Source organism: Mauremys reevesii, linkage group 1 (genome assembly GCF_016161935.1).
Source record: "Mauremys reevesii isolate NIE-2019 linkage group 1, ASM1616193v1, whole genome shotgun sequence".
Taxonomy (NCBI): Eukaryota; Metazoa; Chordata; order Testudines; family Geoemydidae; genus Mauremys; species Mauremys reevesii.
Genome location: NC_052623.1, coordinates 250,319,880 through 250,338,584, shown reverse-complemented (window position 1 = coordinate 250,338,584; position 18,705 = coordinate 250,319,880). Strand labels below are relative to the sequence as shown.

Sequence of the window (18,705 nt, the reverse complement as noted above, 5' to 3'; positions counted from 1 at the left end):
TGGGATGGAGAACAAAGGCTTGAGTGACTACTTCTCCAGCTAAGTGCCTTTAAGGCAAATGGAGTCAAGAAAACTTAATTTTATTTAGTACTAGCAAGACCTTGAATTTAATCTGTTGATTATCAGCAACCAGTGCAAACTGCAGAGGATTTCCCTACATCAAGGAGTAAAAATGATAAGCTTCTTGGCTGCAACCTCTTGATTTCAAGGACCACCTCCTCCTCTTACAAACCATCATGATTGGAGCAATGGAAGGTCTGTCCACTGAGGACTTACATAGATCAAAATGTAAAGGAAGGAAGACATGATAGCTTTGTAGTAAAGATAAATGAGAGGCAAGCAACTGCATGAAATAGAGCATGTGTAGGAGACTAATTTAAGGCTGACTAAGGGTTTATCACAAAAATAATGGCTTTAAACTAAAGAATGGCAAATTCAGCTTAGACATAAGAAAAAAGATTAAAAGCAATATCAGCAACATAGACCATTGGGCATGGGGAGAGAGTGCAGAGTATAAACTGGTACTTGTGCAGTTCTTACAGCTTAACCTCTGAAATCCCTTCCATGTCTAACCTTGGTCATTCTGTATTTAGATGGAAAAGTATCTTTACCAACCTGGGTAGTATGCCACTGCATCTATCACCACCAGCAGCGGGACACTCCTTGTGTCAGCTCCACATGCTTTCATTGCTGTAGTCAACATTGACACCGTCACTCTCATGTCACCACTACCAACATCATCTGCCTCAATAACATCCTCCACAACATTGCTTTCCTCAGTGCCAACACCATTGTGATGGCGCCATTACTGCCATTGACCTCATCATTATTACTTTCATCATAACCACTGCTACTATCACATCACCACCATTTTATACCACCACCAAAGCCCAAAGCCACCATCTCTTCCATCTCCCTCATCAGCACCCCAATACCACCAAAGTATTGGTTATTCTACCACGATGAGAGAGGATTGGACAGCCTCTACTTGACCACTGTAGAATTTCATGTGTAGGACTCTTTTCCTCTTCACCTATGCAATAACCCCTTTATTCATGTGGTATTTTTATTTGGTTTTTATAAAGTAGTTGTTATATTTATTTACTGTGATCCAGTATGCAGAACCTCGAAGGTCTCAGCAGGAGTGAGAAGGATGGTTTATAAATAATAATAATATTATTATTGGACCACATGTGGAGGTCTTTGCTTAGTTTTTAAACAAGTTGTTACTCAGACAAACTTTCACTGGAGTAAAAAAGACACCACTGGTAAAAAAATAAATTGTCAGATCCTTAGGTCTGCTTGGCCCTTTTTGCATCACCTAAGCAGCACAAAAGGAACAGAGGCCACTGGTAAACTCTGGTGTTGGGGATACCCCGGGCATAGCAGACCCAACTCCTCTGCCTCCCTCCACATAGCCCGCAGAGCCCAAGGTTTTCAGGTGTTGCTTGAAAATGAGGAAGTGGATATTGAGATGGTGTCCAGGGGTCTGGAGCTTCACACCTGCATGCCACCAGAGTCCACCAAAAGCATCTCCAGAGTCCACCTGAATGATGGTCAGATTCCTAAAAGGCAGGAGGAATCAGAGATACCTATCAGGAAAAAAGCTTAAGGTGGAGGCCTGGAATGGAGCCATGCATCAGGAATGATGATGCTCCTAGGTGCAGATGGAAGTTAGAGATAAAAATGTTAGAAGTCATTGAGTTATGTTAGAACACAGGGGAAATCAAGACTGAGGTCTGATATAGAGTCCCATTGTATTAGGAAGAAGGAAGGGGTGAGCTACACCTTGAACAGATTTCAAGTGTGTCCAGATGAGAAGCAATGGTGAACTTTAACTACCGGTACTTAGATGTACTTAGGGGGGGAGGGATAGCTCAGTGGTTTGCGCATTGGCCTGCTAAAGCCAGGGTTGTGAGTTCAATCCTTGAAGGGGCAATTTGGGGATTGGTCCTGCTTTGAGCAGGAGGTTGGACTAGATGACCTCCTGAGGTCCCTTCCAACCCTAATAATCTATGATTCTATGTCTCTTACATTAATACAGTGAAACCAAGATCATCCAACATTTCTTTGAATTATTAAGGGGACCACTTAATATAGCTTAGTTTAGATCTGATCATGACCAACAGGAAAGAATTAGAGACCTGGAAATTGCATATAATGTGGGAGCCAGAGACCTTTTAATGATACTGTGCACAATATTAAGGTAAAAGGCAGATTTTACAACCAACAGTTAAGGTCTGCTCCTGTAGGTCTTTTTGCAATGTGCTATGGGGACTACTTAGTTGTAGCGAGTGAGCAGAGGCTATGAGCAGGCACCATTCAGGTGGAGTTCTAGGTGCAATCCTCTGCACTGAGTGGAAGTAAGTCCCAAGACCCTTGAGTGTAACCATAAAGGTGCCCAAGAGAGTGTGTGTGTGTGCACATGCGTGTGGACAGGGGAGGGCACAGAATGTGCATATTTGAAGAGATATAAGCTTGCTTAAGTGTAAGCAAATGAGGCACTTAGCTATGTGTTTCCCTCTTTGGCCATATTCTTCTTACCAGCAGGGGCGGCTCTACAAAGTAGGCTGCCCCAAGCAGCGTGGAGCGCTGCGCCGCCCTTCCCCAGTCCCGCGGCGGGTCCCCTCTTCCCGCGGCTCCGGCATCCTGGGGAGGGCGGCATTTGGCCCCGGTTGAGCTCCCGCCGGCATGCCGGCGGCAGGTCCCCCGGCGCCCGGGCCGCGCGGACCTGCCGCTGTCAGGCCTGCGGGAGCTCACCCGGAGCCGCGGGAAGACGGGACCCGCCGCAGGCATGACTGCGGCAGGTCCGCTCGTCCCGGGCTCCGGTGGACCTGCCGCAGGCATGCCGGTGGGAGCTCCACCGGAGCCAAATGACGCCCTCCCCAGGATGCCGCCCCAAGCGGGCGCTTGGCCCGCTGGTGCCTAGAGCCGCCCCTGCTTACCAGGAGTAACAGTCATACTCTGATTTATTCATGATCAGATTCCCCTGCACTCCCTGTTTTGCTCAACATTTTTTACTTTGCATTTGTAAGTGCAACACTTTGCATCTGTGGCATTCAGGACCAAGACCTTAGTAGGAGGTGTCTCCTGGGGAAAGAAACTAAGGGACTCAGGAGAGCTGGAAGCTAGCAGAGCAGAGAAAGAAAGCAAGGTAAAAGCAGGACAAATAAAAGACCACATAAAGAAAAATGAAAAAAACTAGGCAATTGTGTCTGTGTATAAGAAGACATATCCTGCAAAAATCAACGGCACAAAATAAAGCACTGTTAGCAAAGCATGTAAAAAAGAGCAAGAAACTTTATAAATACATATAGTAAGAAGCACGAAAACGAGTATAGGTCCACAACTTATAAAGGCTGGAGAACAAATAAAAGAGAGCAAGAATCTGGCTGGAATGCTTAATGACTGCTTTGCTTCACTCTTAAAAGGGACAGTAGTGACAGGGCAGACAATGCAGAAGTAGGTAAGAGAGAAAGGGAGAGTTTCAAGGTAGAGTCACAAGGGTTAAGTTAAAGACTATATAAACTGGACATATTCAAGTCAGCAATGTTCAATGGAATTACAGCTAGAGAGGTGAAAGAACTAGCATAAGGTACATCTGGTCTACCTATAATAATGTTTGAAACCTAACAAAGAACAAATGAGTTCTCAAAAGAATGAACAAAAACTTGTTTTCAAAGGAGGATGGAAAGTTGATCAGTAAGTTGAGCTTCAATATTTGGTAAGTTACTAGAAAAATTAATAATACAGTTAATTTGTGAGCACCCAGAGGAAACACAGATAATCAGAAAAATCATAGGTTGCTGGTTGAATGGAATGCAATGGACAAAGCATACCTCTACTTCAGTAACTTATTTAACATCCTCCCATTTGATATTTAACTAGAGAATGTGACTGAAATAGAGAAATATGATAGATACACAATTGGCTAGAAAAACGGAACACAGAGGGCCTAATACAGACAAATACAAGTTTGCAACCTTGTAGATGCAGGTGCAACTTCGAGGAAAGTTTCTGGGTTAAATTCAGTGATGAAATAAACAGTGGTGTAAACTGCAAAGAATAGGTAACATGCATTGATTTGGCATTCAGTGGAAGATATTCTGATTTAGTTTACACTGGTATAAAGCCAGCATAACATCTTTGTAAACACTGTGCCTGTAGCTCCCTAGTGTTCAGAGCAGGGAGTGGAGTTAGGGTCACAGTCAGAAGTCACAGCAAGGGCCAAGCCAGAGTCATTAATTTAGGAACCAGGTGTGTTAGCAGGAACAGGGAACAAGGCAAAGCAGCAGGAAACAGGGACAAGAAGTAGGAACCCAGCAAGGCCAGGACTTGGTCTCAGGGTGTCTGGACAGATACTGGCCTAACAACTAGCTGCTCAGACAAATAGTGGGACAGGAACAAGAAATGTTATACCCAGTAGAGCCCAATCAGCAGTCTGCTGCTGGTCATCTGACCTCACTGAGTTGGCGGCGGTAGCCTCTGCTGGTGGGGTATCAGCTACAGTTCCCTCATCTCACCTTGCAGTCTTGCGGCACAGTGGGTCAGGCTGTTGCTTAGCAACCCTCTAGGCCTGGGTTTGAGACCACAGGTGCCTGATTCTGCTCTCTCATGCTTGTGTAAAGCAGGAGTCTCCTAACTGAAGCCAGGATGTTGCAACAGATTTCCCCGAGTATGAAATCAGCATCTGGCCCAATGAGGGTAACTTGCACTACAGGGGTCAGATCCTTAGCAGGTGTAGGTTAATACCGCCTCAGTGGAGCCACACCATTTTACACCTGCTGAGGCCCTGGCCCTATAGGAACAGAAAGGGGCATGAAGCAGGAGGTAATGAGGTACAGCAGACCCTCCCCCACTAACTAACTAACACTGTGCCATGCTCAACTCTTCCGCACCCAGCTCTGGCATAAGGCGGCACAAATCCCCTTGACCTCAGAGCTACACCAGGAGCTGTGTTTGCTCCCTGTAAAACACCACATCTGTGTAAATTACACTCATTTTAACACATTATCAAATGCAAGTTTGGTGTCACTCACACACATTTTTTGGCCAACTTACACCCAACATGTATATAACTTACCCCATCATTTATATCACTTCAGAATTTGACCGAGTTCATGTACCCATTTAATGGGTTGGTGTCAAGTTGAGAGGAGGTTCTGAATGTGATCTAATAGGAGCAGAGACTGACTCAGGTTTATACTGGGCTTTCCATGGGCAGCTTATGCCTTTTCCAAGATCAGGAAAGCAACCTTCTTTAATCCCTATTTCCTTTGACAGGTTTCAGAGGGGTAGACGTGTTTGTCTGTATCAGTAAAAACAATGAGGAGTCCTTGTGGCACCTTAGAGATTAACAAATTTATTTGGGCATAAGCTTTCGTGGGCTAGAACCCATTTCATCAGATGCATGGAGTGGAAAATACAGTAAGCAGATATAAATATACAGCACACAAAAAGATGGGAGTTGCCTTACCAAGTGGGGGTTCAGTGCTAAGGAGGCCAATTCAATTCCCTGCAACAAACCCCATTGCCAACTCTGTTTGTATATCTATTCAAGGGACACCATCATAGGACCTAACCACATCAGCCACACACGGCCAGCTCCAGGGGTTTTGCCGCCCCAAGCAGCCAAAAAAAAAAAAAAAAAGGGGAAGCCGCGATTGTGATCTGCGGCAATTCAGCAGGAGGTTCTCTGCTCCGACCGGGAGTGAGGGACCCTCCGCCGAATTGCCAACGAATAGCTGGACCTGCCGCCCCTCTCCGGAGTGGCCGCCCCAAGCACCTGCTTGCTAAGCTGGTGCCTGGAGCCGGCCCTGCAGCCACACCATCAGGGGCTCATTCACCTGCACATCTACCAATGTGATATATGCCATCATGTGCCAGCAATGCCCCTCTGCCATGTACATTGGCCAAACCGGAGAGTCTCTACACAAAAGAATAAATGGACACAAATCAGATATCAAGAATTATAAACATTCAAAAACCAATAGGAGAACACTTCAACCTCCCTGGACACTCAACAACAGACTTAGAAGTGGCAATTCTTCAACAAAAAAACTTCAGAAACAGACTCCAATGAGAAGCTGCAGAACTGGAATTAATTTGCAAACTGGACACCATCAAATTAGGCCTGAATAAAAACTGGGAGTGGATGGGTCACTACAAAAACTAATTTCCCTCTGCAGAGACTCACACCTTCTTGTTAACTGTTTGAAATGGGCCACCTTCATTTCATTGGTCTCATTAGCACTACAAAAGTGATTTTCCCTCCCTTGGTATTCACCCCTTCTTGTCAACTGTTGAGAATACACCACTTACACCTTAATTGAATTGGCTCGTTAGCATTGCCACCCCCCACATACACTTGGTAAGGCAACTCCAATCTTTTCATGTGATGTGTATTTATACCTGCCTACTGTATTTTTCACTCCATGCATCTGATGAAGTGGGTTTTAGCCCATGAAAGCTTATGCCCAAATAAATTTGTTAGTTTCTAAGGTGCCACAACCCTTCCTTGTTTTTGCTGATACAGACTAACACAGCTACCACTCTGACAGCTATTTTAGCACCATAGCACAAGCCCTGCAAGCCTGAGCCTCTAGACCCAGGCTCTGGGACTTGCTGTCAGGGGATTTATTTTTGCTATGTAGACATACCCTACATGTGTGACCCTATGAGATTCATACGAAAAGAAATATAAATTGGTTTACATAGGAAGGAACAGTGATGGGCACAAATACAGAACAAGAGAAAATGAATCTGTAGTCTGTTAACTCAAAGACTGCATCCCAGCTAGGAAGGTATACCCCAGGGGCAGATCAACTCAATATGAATTAACAATGTGAGACTGATGAAAGAAAGGTAACTACTCTCTTGGGAGGCGTTAAGAGGAGTATTATGTGTCAAACATGCAAGGTAATTATTCTGCTCTGGTTGGCACTTGGTAGGCTTTAACGAGAACACTTCTGGTTTAGAGCACCATGTTTCATAGAAGACAGACAAACTGGAGGCAGTTCAGAAGAGAGGAACAGACAGGATAAAAAGTTTGGAAAAATAAGCCCTGTATAGAAAGATAAAGGGAATGGGGCAAGGCAACCCAACTGAAGAGAACAGAAGGCTGAGGAGAGACAAGATAAATGTTTACTCACAGGTAAGAAATACTATCTGGCACTTACATAGCACCTTACGTGCCAGGATTTCAAAACATTTTATAAATGTTAATTAACTAAGCCTCACATCACCCCTGTGAGGCAAGTTAATATTATTGTACCCAGTTTATCTATGGATAAATCAAAGCAGGGAGCGTTCAAATGATATGTCCAAGGTTACACAGAGTCAGTGAAAGTGTTAGGAATAGAACTGAGGAGTCCTGATACCCAGCTCCCCTTTTCTACTCTCTAGACCTGCAGTTCTCAAACTTTAGCAACACGAGGACCCCCATTTTGATTTAAATTTTTTTGCAGCCCCCTCAAGCTCCGCCACTCCACCCCTTCCCCCAAGGTCCCACCCCCACCCTGCCTCTTTCCGCCCCTTCCCCCATGCGCGCCATGTCCCTGCTCCTCCGCCTCCCTCCCAGCGCCTCCTACACCCCGGCATGCAGGAGAAGGAGTTGATCAGTGGGGCCTGCAGACCCCCTGGAGTACCCTCGTGGACCCCCAGGGGTCCGCAGACCCCAGTTTGAGAAACACTGCACTAGACCATTCTTTTTCAAGGGATCAGTTATTCTCAGTCAGCAAGAAGTAATGGCCAAGGCTGTCAAAAGTGACTAGCCTCAATTCCTGGGTGCTCAATATGAGACACTTTAAAGGGGTCCAATTTTCAGAGGCTGTGGGCTCACCAAAATTGAGGCTACCATAAATCACCAGCCAGTTTTGAAAATCTTGGCACAGGAGCTTAAGAGACAGTTGGGATTACAATTTAAATACCATCGAAAGCTCTATGGACCAGATTCTGGGTCTTTCTTCAGCCCCTTTATGTCACTCGGGCAGTACAAGGCTGTTAAGCTGGTGTAACTGACTTCTTGAGGATTCCCACTGAAGAGGGGACATCCCAGAAAGACGTAGAGCTGCTAACTGTTCTCCTGAAGCTGTTCTATGCTGTTCCAAAGTAGCCCTTAGCTGCCCCAGAATTGTGGGAATATAAAGAAGGCGAAATACCACCTTTTCTCCAACCCCGGACTCCTCGTCCATCATTGAGTGGATCTCGAGTGGGCCGGAAAACCTGGACCTATAATTCTAAAAACAATTGTACTAAGGAGCAAAACCTCCCTTGGCAATTTGTAATCATTATCATTATAGATAATCAGGGCTACATTAGACACTTGGAGCCAGATACTCTGCTGTTGTGAATCAGTAATTTCAATACACTAATTTACTCCAGCAGAGGATCTGACTGGTTTTAGTGAGGAGTAATTTTGTCACCATACACAGGGATGTACTAGATACGTGACCACTAGAGATGTATTCCAAACAAATGTTTTTAGCATTAAATCACGACTGCTTCCCTCATCCAGATCATCCTCTTCCCATAAAGCATCACCTTGTAATTGCCACTATCTCATTATCAGCATCAGAATGACAACACGAGATTACCACAATTAGTGCTAATACCACCACCCTATCATCTCAGCTCCTGCTATTACTCACAATACCATCCTTGGGCAGAATTCTGATCACACTTTCACTATAGAGTAAATCAGGAACCGCTCCACTATAGCCAATGGTGCAAAACCGGTGTGAGTGGAAAATCAGGCCAAATATGTCAACACCTCTAGCACATGGTACAGTTAACCTCACCACCATATTTGCTCTCAATAACACCGTCTTGTTAGCATCATCCCCAAGAGTGTCAGTATCCTTAGCAGTACTCCAGGGCTGCAGGTGCACTTAGGAGAGTGGGTTACACTGGGAGTTGGTACTCTTTTTTTTTTTTTTATATATATCCTTCAGCAATCCTTAAGGAACAAAGCTGAGTCATGCTTCTGTGTGACGACTATTGAGGTCCCAGTTTCTCACATAACATAATGAATCTTGCATGACTGTCATGGGCATAGTAGGTGATTGGAACACCTTGGATGAGTGTCACTGTTTTATTTTACATGTGGTATTTTCCATATGAATCACTGTGTTGATCCTTGGGAAATTAAACACAAAAATAAACCGAAAGTAAAAACAATCTAATACCTTAATCATAATGACATTTACCATTGCTCACTAATACCCTTCATTATCAGAATGATTGCTGTCATCTTGTCATTTATATTGTCATCTCTGTAGTGACGTTTTATGTCACTACAACCAGCATCATCATATCACCAGTATCATCATATTTTCTAGCAACACTACCAGCTCACAGCTACTGAAAACACAAGCACTACTAGCTTCTTCAGCATATCCCTCAGTATCACAGTCAGCACTGGGAGCTTCTATACGCTGTTTGATACTGTCATGGATTCAACAGCACAACAGGCCTGATTGGGAGCATGCTCTCATGGGTGTAACTCCACTGACTTCAGGAGAGTTACTCCTAACACTGGTGTACATGAGATCTGAACTCAGTCCTATTAGTTTCCCAGACAATATGAGATGTGATAGGAGGAGAAAATAAGGATGAGATTTTCAACGACACTTAGTGTTGGCCTGACTCTGCTCCCATTTAAGTCACAGAGAGATTTTTACCCAAGTAACTGAATTTGGCCCAGTGAATACAGTCGGTTTAATTATGTTATTTCAAGCCTTTTTGTTAAAAGGCTGTCTCTGTCCCCCCTTTTAGAGTGGTAGCCGTGTTAGTCTGTATCGGTCTGTCCCCCGTCTTCCTCCTCCTGTCACTTAGCTAGCAGTCAATCATTCATTCATTTTCAGGCACTGATGAATTGGCACAGCACTGAAATATGAAGTAATAAGCTCTGATTAAATGGAATGAATTGAGCATCAGCACGGAAGGACATAATTATGGACGATTCAAGGCACTGATCATCATCTATGGGGTCACTTTTCCCTGGGGAAAGGTGACTATTTATAGCAACTGGCTCTATGCCACATTAGCTACCCACTTTCCTTTGGCATGGCAATGCCCCCTTTATTGGGAGCAATAACAGGTTTGAGCATTTTAAATAAATTAATAAACAAACAGCTCCCTAAAGTCAGAGTGCCCAGGTTCATCATCATCATCATCACCACCATCACCATCCATGTCACAATCACAATCAAGATGCTCATCAGCAACTTTTGGCCCTGTCAGAAAACGTTCATGTCACTGCACTAGGAGAATTCCCCCTGACACGATGCCAGCTGTACAGTGCCATGAGACACGCAGAAGAAGGGGGGTGGGTGGGGAGGAGTGAGCATGCTCTTTAACACCCTTGACACAAAATGCTCTTACCTCCCTCAGGATTTTGAAGGATTCCAGCACGGCTTTATTGACGGTCCCCACTCCTTTTGCCTGCAGCTCATCCACCAACTGCTTAAAGTGCTAGCATGAAGTGAGAAACACATGGAGATATGAGATGCGGACAGAAGGAAGGCAGAATTCTCAGGACAGGGGAGAGAAGGGTGACACAAGGCCAAAGAAACCCTGTATTTCAGGGCACATGACTACTCTAGATGGCTGGGCAATCTTCCACTATAGCTTCTACAGCTGTGATAGTTAATAGGCTACTCCAATAACAGTTCTATCATGGGGCACTCATGTTCGCATATGTGCTGTACTATAAGCTGCTGCACAGCACGTTCACAAATAACTGCCAGAAATAGCAGCACTTCTCTTTGGAGATTTGTCCTTTGCTGAGGGTGAAACACAGGGGAGTTTGGTAAGAAAAGTGGAGAGAAACATTCTGATAATGTTAACTATGGGGACAATGTGAGTATGAGCCACCTCCACAAGATTGAGAGCGAGAGAAACAAGGGAGATATAATCAGAACTAAAAATACATCCCAGCTAGGAGGGAGGTGCATCTTGCAGCAGTCAGATGCACAATGACCACCTTAGGGCTGCAGCTGCTCATCACTCCCAGATTAGAAAAGCAGCTATCAGCAAAGCACACTGAAAAAATGCTCTACGAAAGGGGGAACCTAGACTGCAGCGTTCATTGGTGACCAGACATTTACCGGAAAGGGTTGAATTCCCACTTTTCTGAGGGCCAAGGATGTGGAGGGAAGATCTGGGCTTTTAGAAATGGCACATGGAGTTGAGAGTTATGTGCTTTTGTTTCTTGTGATAGGACAGGAAAGATTGACTGGTATGCTCTGGCTAGTTTGCGCTGCTCCAGAGACACAAATCAGTTGTAAACTCGGTTTAACCAGCCAGCTGCACTGAGTTTCCAGCTGCTTTGCGTACCCAGCGAGATGCAGAACAGACAGTGTGTCACCGTGAATCTGGCTCTAGGTCTCAGAAATAAAAATCCACATGTTTTTGGGACATCAGTTGCTTCCTGTCCTTGGAGTTTCCCACCAAAGCATCACAGTCCCACTAATTCAACTACAATAAGAGAGCTGTCCCAACACCACCTCTGAGTCTGGCACTCACCTCTCTGTTATCTCTGTCTGCTTGGACCAGGATGCCCTTGAAACAGGGTTCAACATAATGAACATAATCATTGTACTGAAAAGAGAAAAGTAAAAGAATAGGGTTAGTGATAAAAGGAATCTCTTGAAAGTAAGATTCATAAGAGGACATTTATAGGGATAAAAACAGCACCTATTTTACAGTTACACTGTTTTATTTAGCTCTTTATTTAGAATTTTATTGTGCCAATTTTGTGCTCTAGACACATTACACTTTTAAAAATCCTGCCTTTTAAAATAATACATGAAATAAATTGTAGCATGTTGGCAGATTAAATCCAGGCACACCCATAGGTGCAGGGTTAATGCTATTTTATTAAGAGTTCCATCAGTCTTCTCCACACTCTAATATCTGTGCAAAAGACTAATTTACGTCAACACTTAAATTCTCAGATTACAATACACAAGGGGACATATATTACATACATCTCTTTAAAACACTAACATATAAAACCCTCCCGGCTTAGTATGATTTCCCTCTGTTCCTGAATCAACACTGCTCACTTCTCCAACTATCCATCCAGGTACTTACATGGCTCCCATCAATGGAATAGTTTAGCAAGCTAAACAGATAACAATGAGCTCTCACTTCCTTCCCTACCAGCAGGGGACAAGCTTAGGGATTTTGGTGTTTTGTTCCCATAAATCTATAAGAATGAGGGTATAATTATGGGAAATCCTGGGCAAAGAGCTGGGGTTTGTATTTAGCTCTGAAAGGGAAGAGGTTAGCAATCACTCTCTTTTTCTTTGGCTCTGAGTTCCATAGTCTTGATCCTGTGCAAGTTCTGTCTTCTGTGGTCACAAGCCACCCTTGTACTGGTCAACTGTCTTATTGTTGCAATGGTGTCACGGGAAGTCATGGTCACATAGAGGGAGAAATAATCTGTTGGGTATCCAGGCCTAATTCCATGGAAAACTTTGAAAATCAGGAGCTTGACCTTTTCCTGGACTCTGTTCTATGGGAAGTCAGTGCAGAGATTGGTGTATCATGATAATCCCAGCCAGGACATAAACAAGTTAATATCACTATTCTTCAGAAAAGTGCTATCTTTCTTGACCATAGGTAGTCACGATTTTGCTTATACATCTCACACGAAAGAGAGCAGCTTCGGCAGCACAATGCCTCCTAGCACCAGGCTGGAGTATTACTGACTCAGAGGGATGACAGCCATAAATCAAAATAGCATCATCACTTCCTGAAGCACCAAGTGTCCCCATCCCAGTACTGACTCCCTCCCTCTGGGTTTAGTCTGTGAAATAGGAAAGGGTCACTGACCAAGATGATATAGTTGCAGACTGAGCTCTTGTATCATTACTAAAGTTTTGTCTCAATAAGAAAAGGAATAAAATTAGGAAAAGGAATGAACAAGCTTTTACTGTCAATCACAGGGTGAATAAGGAATTAGCATCTGCTGGTCACTCACCAAAGTACTTGCAACTGACTTGTCATAGCTGATTTGGTTTTGTTTCCCATTCCCATCTAACTCTAGAGCTAAGTGCTGTAGTGATATTACTGCTATCCCTGCACAGTTTGCTAGTGGAGCTGAAAGGCAGGCATGATTGACAGGGTGAGTTGTTTTATATTTAGACTGGGATACACTTACTGCAATAATATTGACGAAATCATTTTCCCCCAAAGTGTCCAAAATGGTGATGATGGTGTGTTTGGCAATGGTCATCAGCAGACCCTTCATGCTCCCACTGATGTCCACCACGATTATAATGTCCTTGGGTGAAGTGGCTGCCTGGATGTACCTTTATAGGATTGGGAGAGAAGAGAAACTGGTACAACATAAGGACCGGGGAAGGCAGAATTCTAGGCATACCATTGGCCATATCAGGTCCTTGATTCTAGACCCATGATAACATGCATGTCTGGAGCAGTAGCCTGGCAGTGGCAGACTTGGGAATATACTCTTTATCCCATGCCCGATGTACCACTCATATAAATCTGACGGGGCTGTCCTGCTGTTTAACAGTAGTGCTCTGCTGGACCTGGGTTCTTGTTTACTGGGCTGGCAAAGGCTGGGAGTGCTGAAGGGGTGATATACTCAGACATAGCTGACAGAGGGAACTTGGTGTTATTTAACAGCGATCCCTGCTACTGAGATGACTGATTCAAAGAGTGGGATTGATGGACTCTGAACGATCCCATCCCATTGTTCTGCAGTCTCATAAAGTGGAGGGGATAAAGAAGGGAGTCGCTGACAGTGATTCCGTATGAGACGTTAGACCCCAAGATAGAGGGAGGGGTGTTGGAAGGGGATGGACAACACTTTCTAATCCAGTATGCTACGAAGTGATTGCTTAAACACTAGTTCATCTATTCCCTCTCTCTCCCGGGAGCAGTGTGCAACAGACACTCTGGTTAGATTCTCCACTGGAGACACTGGACTGTGATGTCTGTGCACTCACCATTCAGATCTCTGCAACCCACACTAGGAAGGAGGGGGACAAAAATCAGAACAAGGGTCAATCAAAGTTCCAAAAGAAGAGGAGAAAAGGAGGGCAAGAGAAAGATGGTGGGGTTTAATTTCTCACCAGCCTCTATTCCTGCAGTCGAAGGAGATGACTCCATTCTCATCTGGCATCCACTTTATCCCTGAACAGAGCAGCAAAAGGAGGACTCAGTGCCTTAATCACTCAGGAAAACAGGCCTCGGCTCCCCACCCCTGCAGACACCGGACCTTCAATTATCCTTAGCTCTGAGACCTCCCTATTTTAGTTCACAAGGTCACGTGACTCCCACAGCCAACAGCAGAGCTCCAGCAGTTATAGCAGCAGGCACATTGGATAAATACACACAAAGCTTTCCTAACTTTAATTTCTGGCCTTCACACATTCCCTTGAATGTGTTGATTAATTTTTATGCAAAACGTCACTGGGCTGTGCCTGGTGCTCTCAGGAACATTTAAAAATTGTGGAGGGAGTGCATTTACTTTCATCTTTATTCCATTTGTACGCAGCTTTCTCCAATATCTGCAGTGCTGCTGACTGCCGTGATTTTTTTGACGAGTGAGGTGATTTTGGCTGAGGTTGAAGCCAGTTTGGCGATGATGCGAGACGCTCCAGTCTCTAGTGAATTTGAGCCCTCTGATTGGCTGCCTGCCCTATGTGCCTGCCTCCTGGGGCAGAGCAACCACCTAGAGTTGCTAAAGGAAAAGCTCTTCCCTCCTCCCGCTCTCATCAGCAGCCCAACCATTCTCACAAGAGGGAATGGGGGAGCTAAACTCCCTTCCCTCAGCCTGGAAGCAGGAGAGAGGACACTGCTGCAGTCTCCACCCAGCAGGCCTGGGAGAGAATCCCAGAAGGAGCAGAGCTAGGCTGGACCAGGGCAGAATTAATTGCTGGGCAGATGTAGGGGTGTGAGCTCCTGCCCCTTACCCAATACATATGGGAGAGTGGGCAACACTGATTGTCACACACACACACACACACACACACACACACACACACACACACACACACACACACACACACACACGATGGCAGGGGGAGTTCAAAACAATCAAAAGACAGACCAAAACCACAATATAATCTTTTTGGGGAAAAAACAAAGTGGGGGGGGGGCAATCTCATGATTTTTGGGGGATCTGACTGATGATATTTGATCTCTTGAGGTTGGCAATATTGTACCTTTTTTTCTTACAGAATGGCTGAGAACCTTAAAAAGTAGAAGGAGAGATAGGTGTGTGGCCCAGATTGAGCACTAAAGGCTTTGTCACGCTTTCTCAGGGCAGATGGCACTGCAGCAGGCAGTCAGCCTGAAACGCATATAGGCAAGCAGAATACCTTTGGTGTCACAGGTGCAACACACTGGCTGTGTTGTCTCCCCCGTATGGTAGCTAGTGGCTAGAGAATGAGAGTCTTCTATTGCCACCAGAGTTACTCTTTTACAGGAATGTGCCTTTGGTACACACCATCCCAGTTCAAGCAGCTCAAGCAACCTATGTATTGGTTATTTCCAAGAGGTCTCCCTTTTGGGGAATCCAACCCCAGATCCATATGTTATCCATACTTACTATTCTACAATGGAAGGCAATGATCCCCCTATCCCTAGGCTTCCCAGAATAGGTTCTATATCAATGTGTTCCCTTCCCTGGTGTGTTTCATGTTTTGCCTGGATTTTTAGAGAAAGGGCTAGGAATGTCTGAGCCTCTTTACCTGGGTAAAGTCTGAAGAATCCTGTGGAGCTGCCAAAGTACTGCCAGGTCAGTGTTGGGTCTCTTTGGAAATTGTCCACAAAAATAGGATTCAAGGCTTCTGACATGTAAACTCCATTCAATATGTCAGGGTCTGTGGGGAAAGGCGGAGCCAGGAAACATAGGGAGAGAGGAAGGAAGGGTGCAACAGGAGGGAAAAAAGCACAGTATAGAGGAGAGTGGTGGGAACAAAGAGAGAGATCCAGACAGCGTGGAGCCTGTACATACAAAGACTCTTCATGGTCTGAACACAGTTACAACATGTATTCCTCACTACTGTCACTCCATTCATGATGATAAATACCGTATTGGAACTGGTTTTAAAACAAACATTGCAAGAGGAACTGTCTTCACTGTTCAAGCAAATCCTGGAACGTAAGTCACCACTAGCAATGGTGCTTGGTCACACATCATCTCCCTTCCTCTTCTGGGGTTTATCTACTGTGGCTGATTTACATCAAGTTAGAACAGGGTCCCAAGGGGTTATGGTAATTAACTCAAGGTTAAATACAATGTAGCGCCCAGTATAGACAGGGATTGTCCTGTTATATCATCATACCAGCTGGATGTGGTAGCCCAACCAGCTGAAACAATGTTAAACATGACAGTCCCTGGTTACAGTGAGTGTTTGACATTGCGAGCTGGTTATCAGGACTCCAACAGTTATGTTTTAACATGATGCAATTACCCAGTGTAGACAAGCCCTTAGATTTAAGAGCCCTCCATCTTTCTCCTATTACTCTCTTTTTTGATATCTCTCCCCTGGTTTTCTTCATTCCATTCCTCTGTCTCTGCTTCTCTCCCAAGGCCTGATCTCGGACCCCCGATTTCACTTACACCTGTGTAAATCTGAAGATTTACATAAGACATCTGAGGCTGACATGAGACAGCTTCTAGCGGTATCTACTCCAGCACCAGAGAGGGTAAAATGGAGCAGCAGCAAGAGGACAAGTGAGGCTTTGATCAAAACCCTCTTTCTGCAATAAAACCCTCTCAAGCTTTTGAACTTTGCAGGGGTGTATATAATTTCTAAATCTAACACCATAACAAACAATGATAGCGAAGCTTTAAAAGGGAATCACTGTAGGCCAAATAAATGCTGGGACTCAGGAGTGTTTGTAAGTGAAGGGCTAGAGCAGTGACTTTCAGACCTCAGTGGTTCAGGCGCCAAATTAGTGACCAATGTTACACAAAAGACCCACAGTGGTGTGAATTCATTGTTTCATTGAATATATATTATTCTCACAGCAAAATGACTGAACAAATATTATTATTTTACTAAATACAATTGGTTAGTAACAGAGTAAAAGCTTCATGACTGGTTAATAACTTAGATTGGTTAATAATTGAATCACACTGTTTTAATATCATGTGCTGCAAAGAGCCACAGACGCATGAAAGAGCCACTTGCAGCTCCCAAGTCTCAGTCTGAGTATCACTGGGTTAGAGGCTTGGCTGCTTGCATGATGATAGATGACCTGGTTTAAGTAGCTGAAATCATGTGGTTTTAGAGGCTAAGCAGGGCTGAGTATGGTCAGAAATTGGATCGGAGACCTCCCAGGGAACGGGTGTTTATGGAACACATGGATCTTTTGTGCCCCAGATTATAGTCCCTAGGGCTGTCAGCTCAGCATGAAATTCATTTAAAAATGTTTAGGAGAAAAAAACCTCTCTCTGCATTGGCCCTGGAATGATGTAACCGCTAAGGATATAATCACCAGCACCTGCCTCTGTTTGCTCCTGTAGCTTCACTGAGCTCACATACAGACAGTCATAGGAGAGAAGACAGAAGTAAGGGAGCATTTCCTGCCAAAATGTTTACAAGGAGAAGGACTGATGGTCTGGCAGGCACAGAGCCAGTGGCTGGTGGCAGCCTGCTATGGCAATAGAAGAGGGCAGCAACTTTAGAACAATTGTGGTCAAGAGCCTCAGCCTGTAAGGACTATGCAGCCCCATGTTTCAGGAGCTTGCCCGCCAAGTCCAGTAGAGAGAGGCCAGCTCCTGATTTAAGGCCAGATTGTGACTGGCAGATGTGTGGATGCACAAGGAGGGGAGGACAGTAACCAAGCACAATTGCAATGACGCTGCTGCAGTAGGCACGTCCCCTCCCAGAGCTCCTCACTGCCACCAGAAGGACAGTGCCTTAAAGTCACAGTACAACCTTTATTCTCTATCTTTCACTTCCCGCCCTCCTATTTGTGTTGTTATTCCACTGTAGTTTCCAGGTTCCCCTCACAGGGTTGTGAAGTCAGAGGTAAGAGCCCTATTACCTTTGTTGTAGACATTGGTGGGGAGTTGCACATCACTGTACGTTGTGTTCACCAGCAGATTATTGAAATGCTCATTTGGCTCCAGAATGAATTCGTCTCCAAGCTCCACATAATTATCATTCTCATCCTTCTCATTAATCAGGAGAGAGTTGTAGTAATCAAACTGTTGATGAGGAGCAATGAGACAGAGGAAAGGGGAAAGACAGCAAGAGAGTTTATTATCGGAAAAAAAAATATCTTTCCCTGCTTTTCCCTGCTGCCTCCCTCCTCTGGAGCCCTTCCCCACTGCCAGAATCCTTCCCTGCGGTGGGGAAAGGCTCCAGCAGCAGGGAGCTTGTAGAGCCTTTCCCCATTGCCGGAGCCTTTCCCCGCTGCCAGAGATTTTCCCCACTGCTGTAGCCTTTTCCTGCAGCTAAAAACAGCAGTGCATATGGGAAGGCATGGCTTGGGCAAGTAAAGAGCCATGTACTTGGGTATATGCCCATACCTTTCAGGCATATCTGTACACCTTGTCTAAGCCATACTTGACCATCTACACTGCTACTTAAAAGAAGTAAGGGGGACTACCTGTGCTAGGGGGACTACCTGAGAACATACGCTACACTCCACTGAAAGAGGCGTGCAGTGTAGATGTAGCCTCGATCTTTAATCCTTCACCCCACCCTCTTT

The 18,705-nt window shown here is 44.8% G+C and overlaps 1 protein-coding gene and 1 long non-coding RNA gene across 22 annotated transcripts in view; one reads left to right on the top strand and one right to left on the bottom strand.

Moving 5' to 3' along the window:
• Positions 1-18,705, bottom strand: part of CACNA2D4 (calcium voltage-gated channel auxiliary subunit alpha2delta 4) — a 179,524-nt gene that overhangs the window by 120,740 nt on the left and 40,079 nt on the right. For 19 of the 20 annotated variants that reach the window (XR_005601059.1, XR_005601060.1, XR_005601081.1 and 16 more), the window contains exons 5-10: positions 18,037-18,199; positions 15,729-15,860; positions 14,106-14,166; positions 13,169-13,319; positions 11,527-11,601; positions 10,384-10,473 (exon numbers count right to left, since the gene is read on the bottom strand). Coding sequence is in view for 7 of the 20 variants with exons in the window: in XM_039546326.1 (XP_039402260.1) it covers positions 10,384-10,473; positions 11,527-11,601; positions 13,169-13,319; positions 14,106-14,166; positions 15,729-15,860; positions 18,037-18,199 (672 nt within the window). In the remaining 13 variants the exon portion in view is untranslated. The remainder of the gene's footprint in view (positions 1-10,383; positions 10,474-11,526; positions 11,602-13,168; positions 13,320-14,105; positions 14,167-15,728; positions 15,861-18,036; positions 18,200-18,705) is intronic. The other variant, XM_039546356.1, reaches the window with a different exon arrangement.
• Positions 889-11,154, top strand: LOC120409070. Of its 2 annotated transcripts, none has more exons than XR_005601086.1 (4): positions 889-1,011; positions 3,036-3,154; positions 6,978-7,153; positions 10,393-11,154. It is a non-coding gene; the product is annotated as an uncharacterized LOC120409070 (long non-coding RNA). The 2 variants fall into 2 exon arrangements; XR_005601085.1 differs by lacking the exon at positions 10,393-11,154 and adding an exon at positions 9,864-10,073.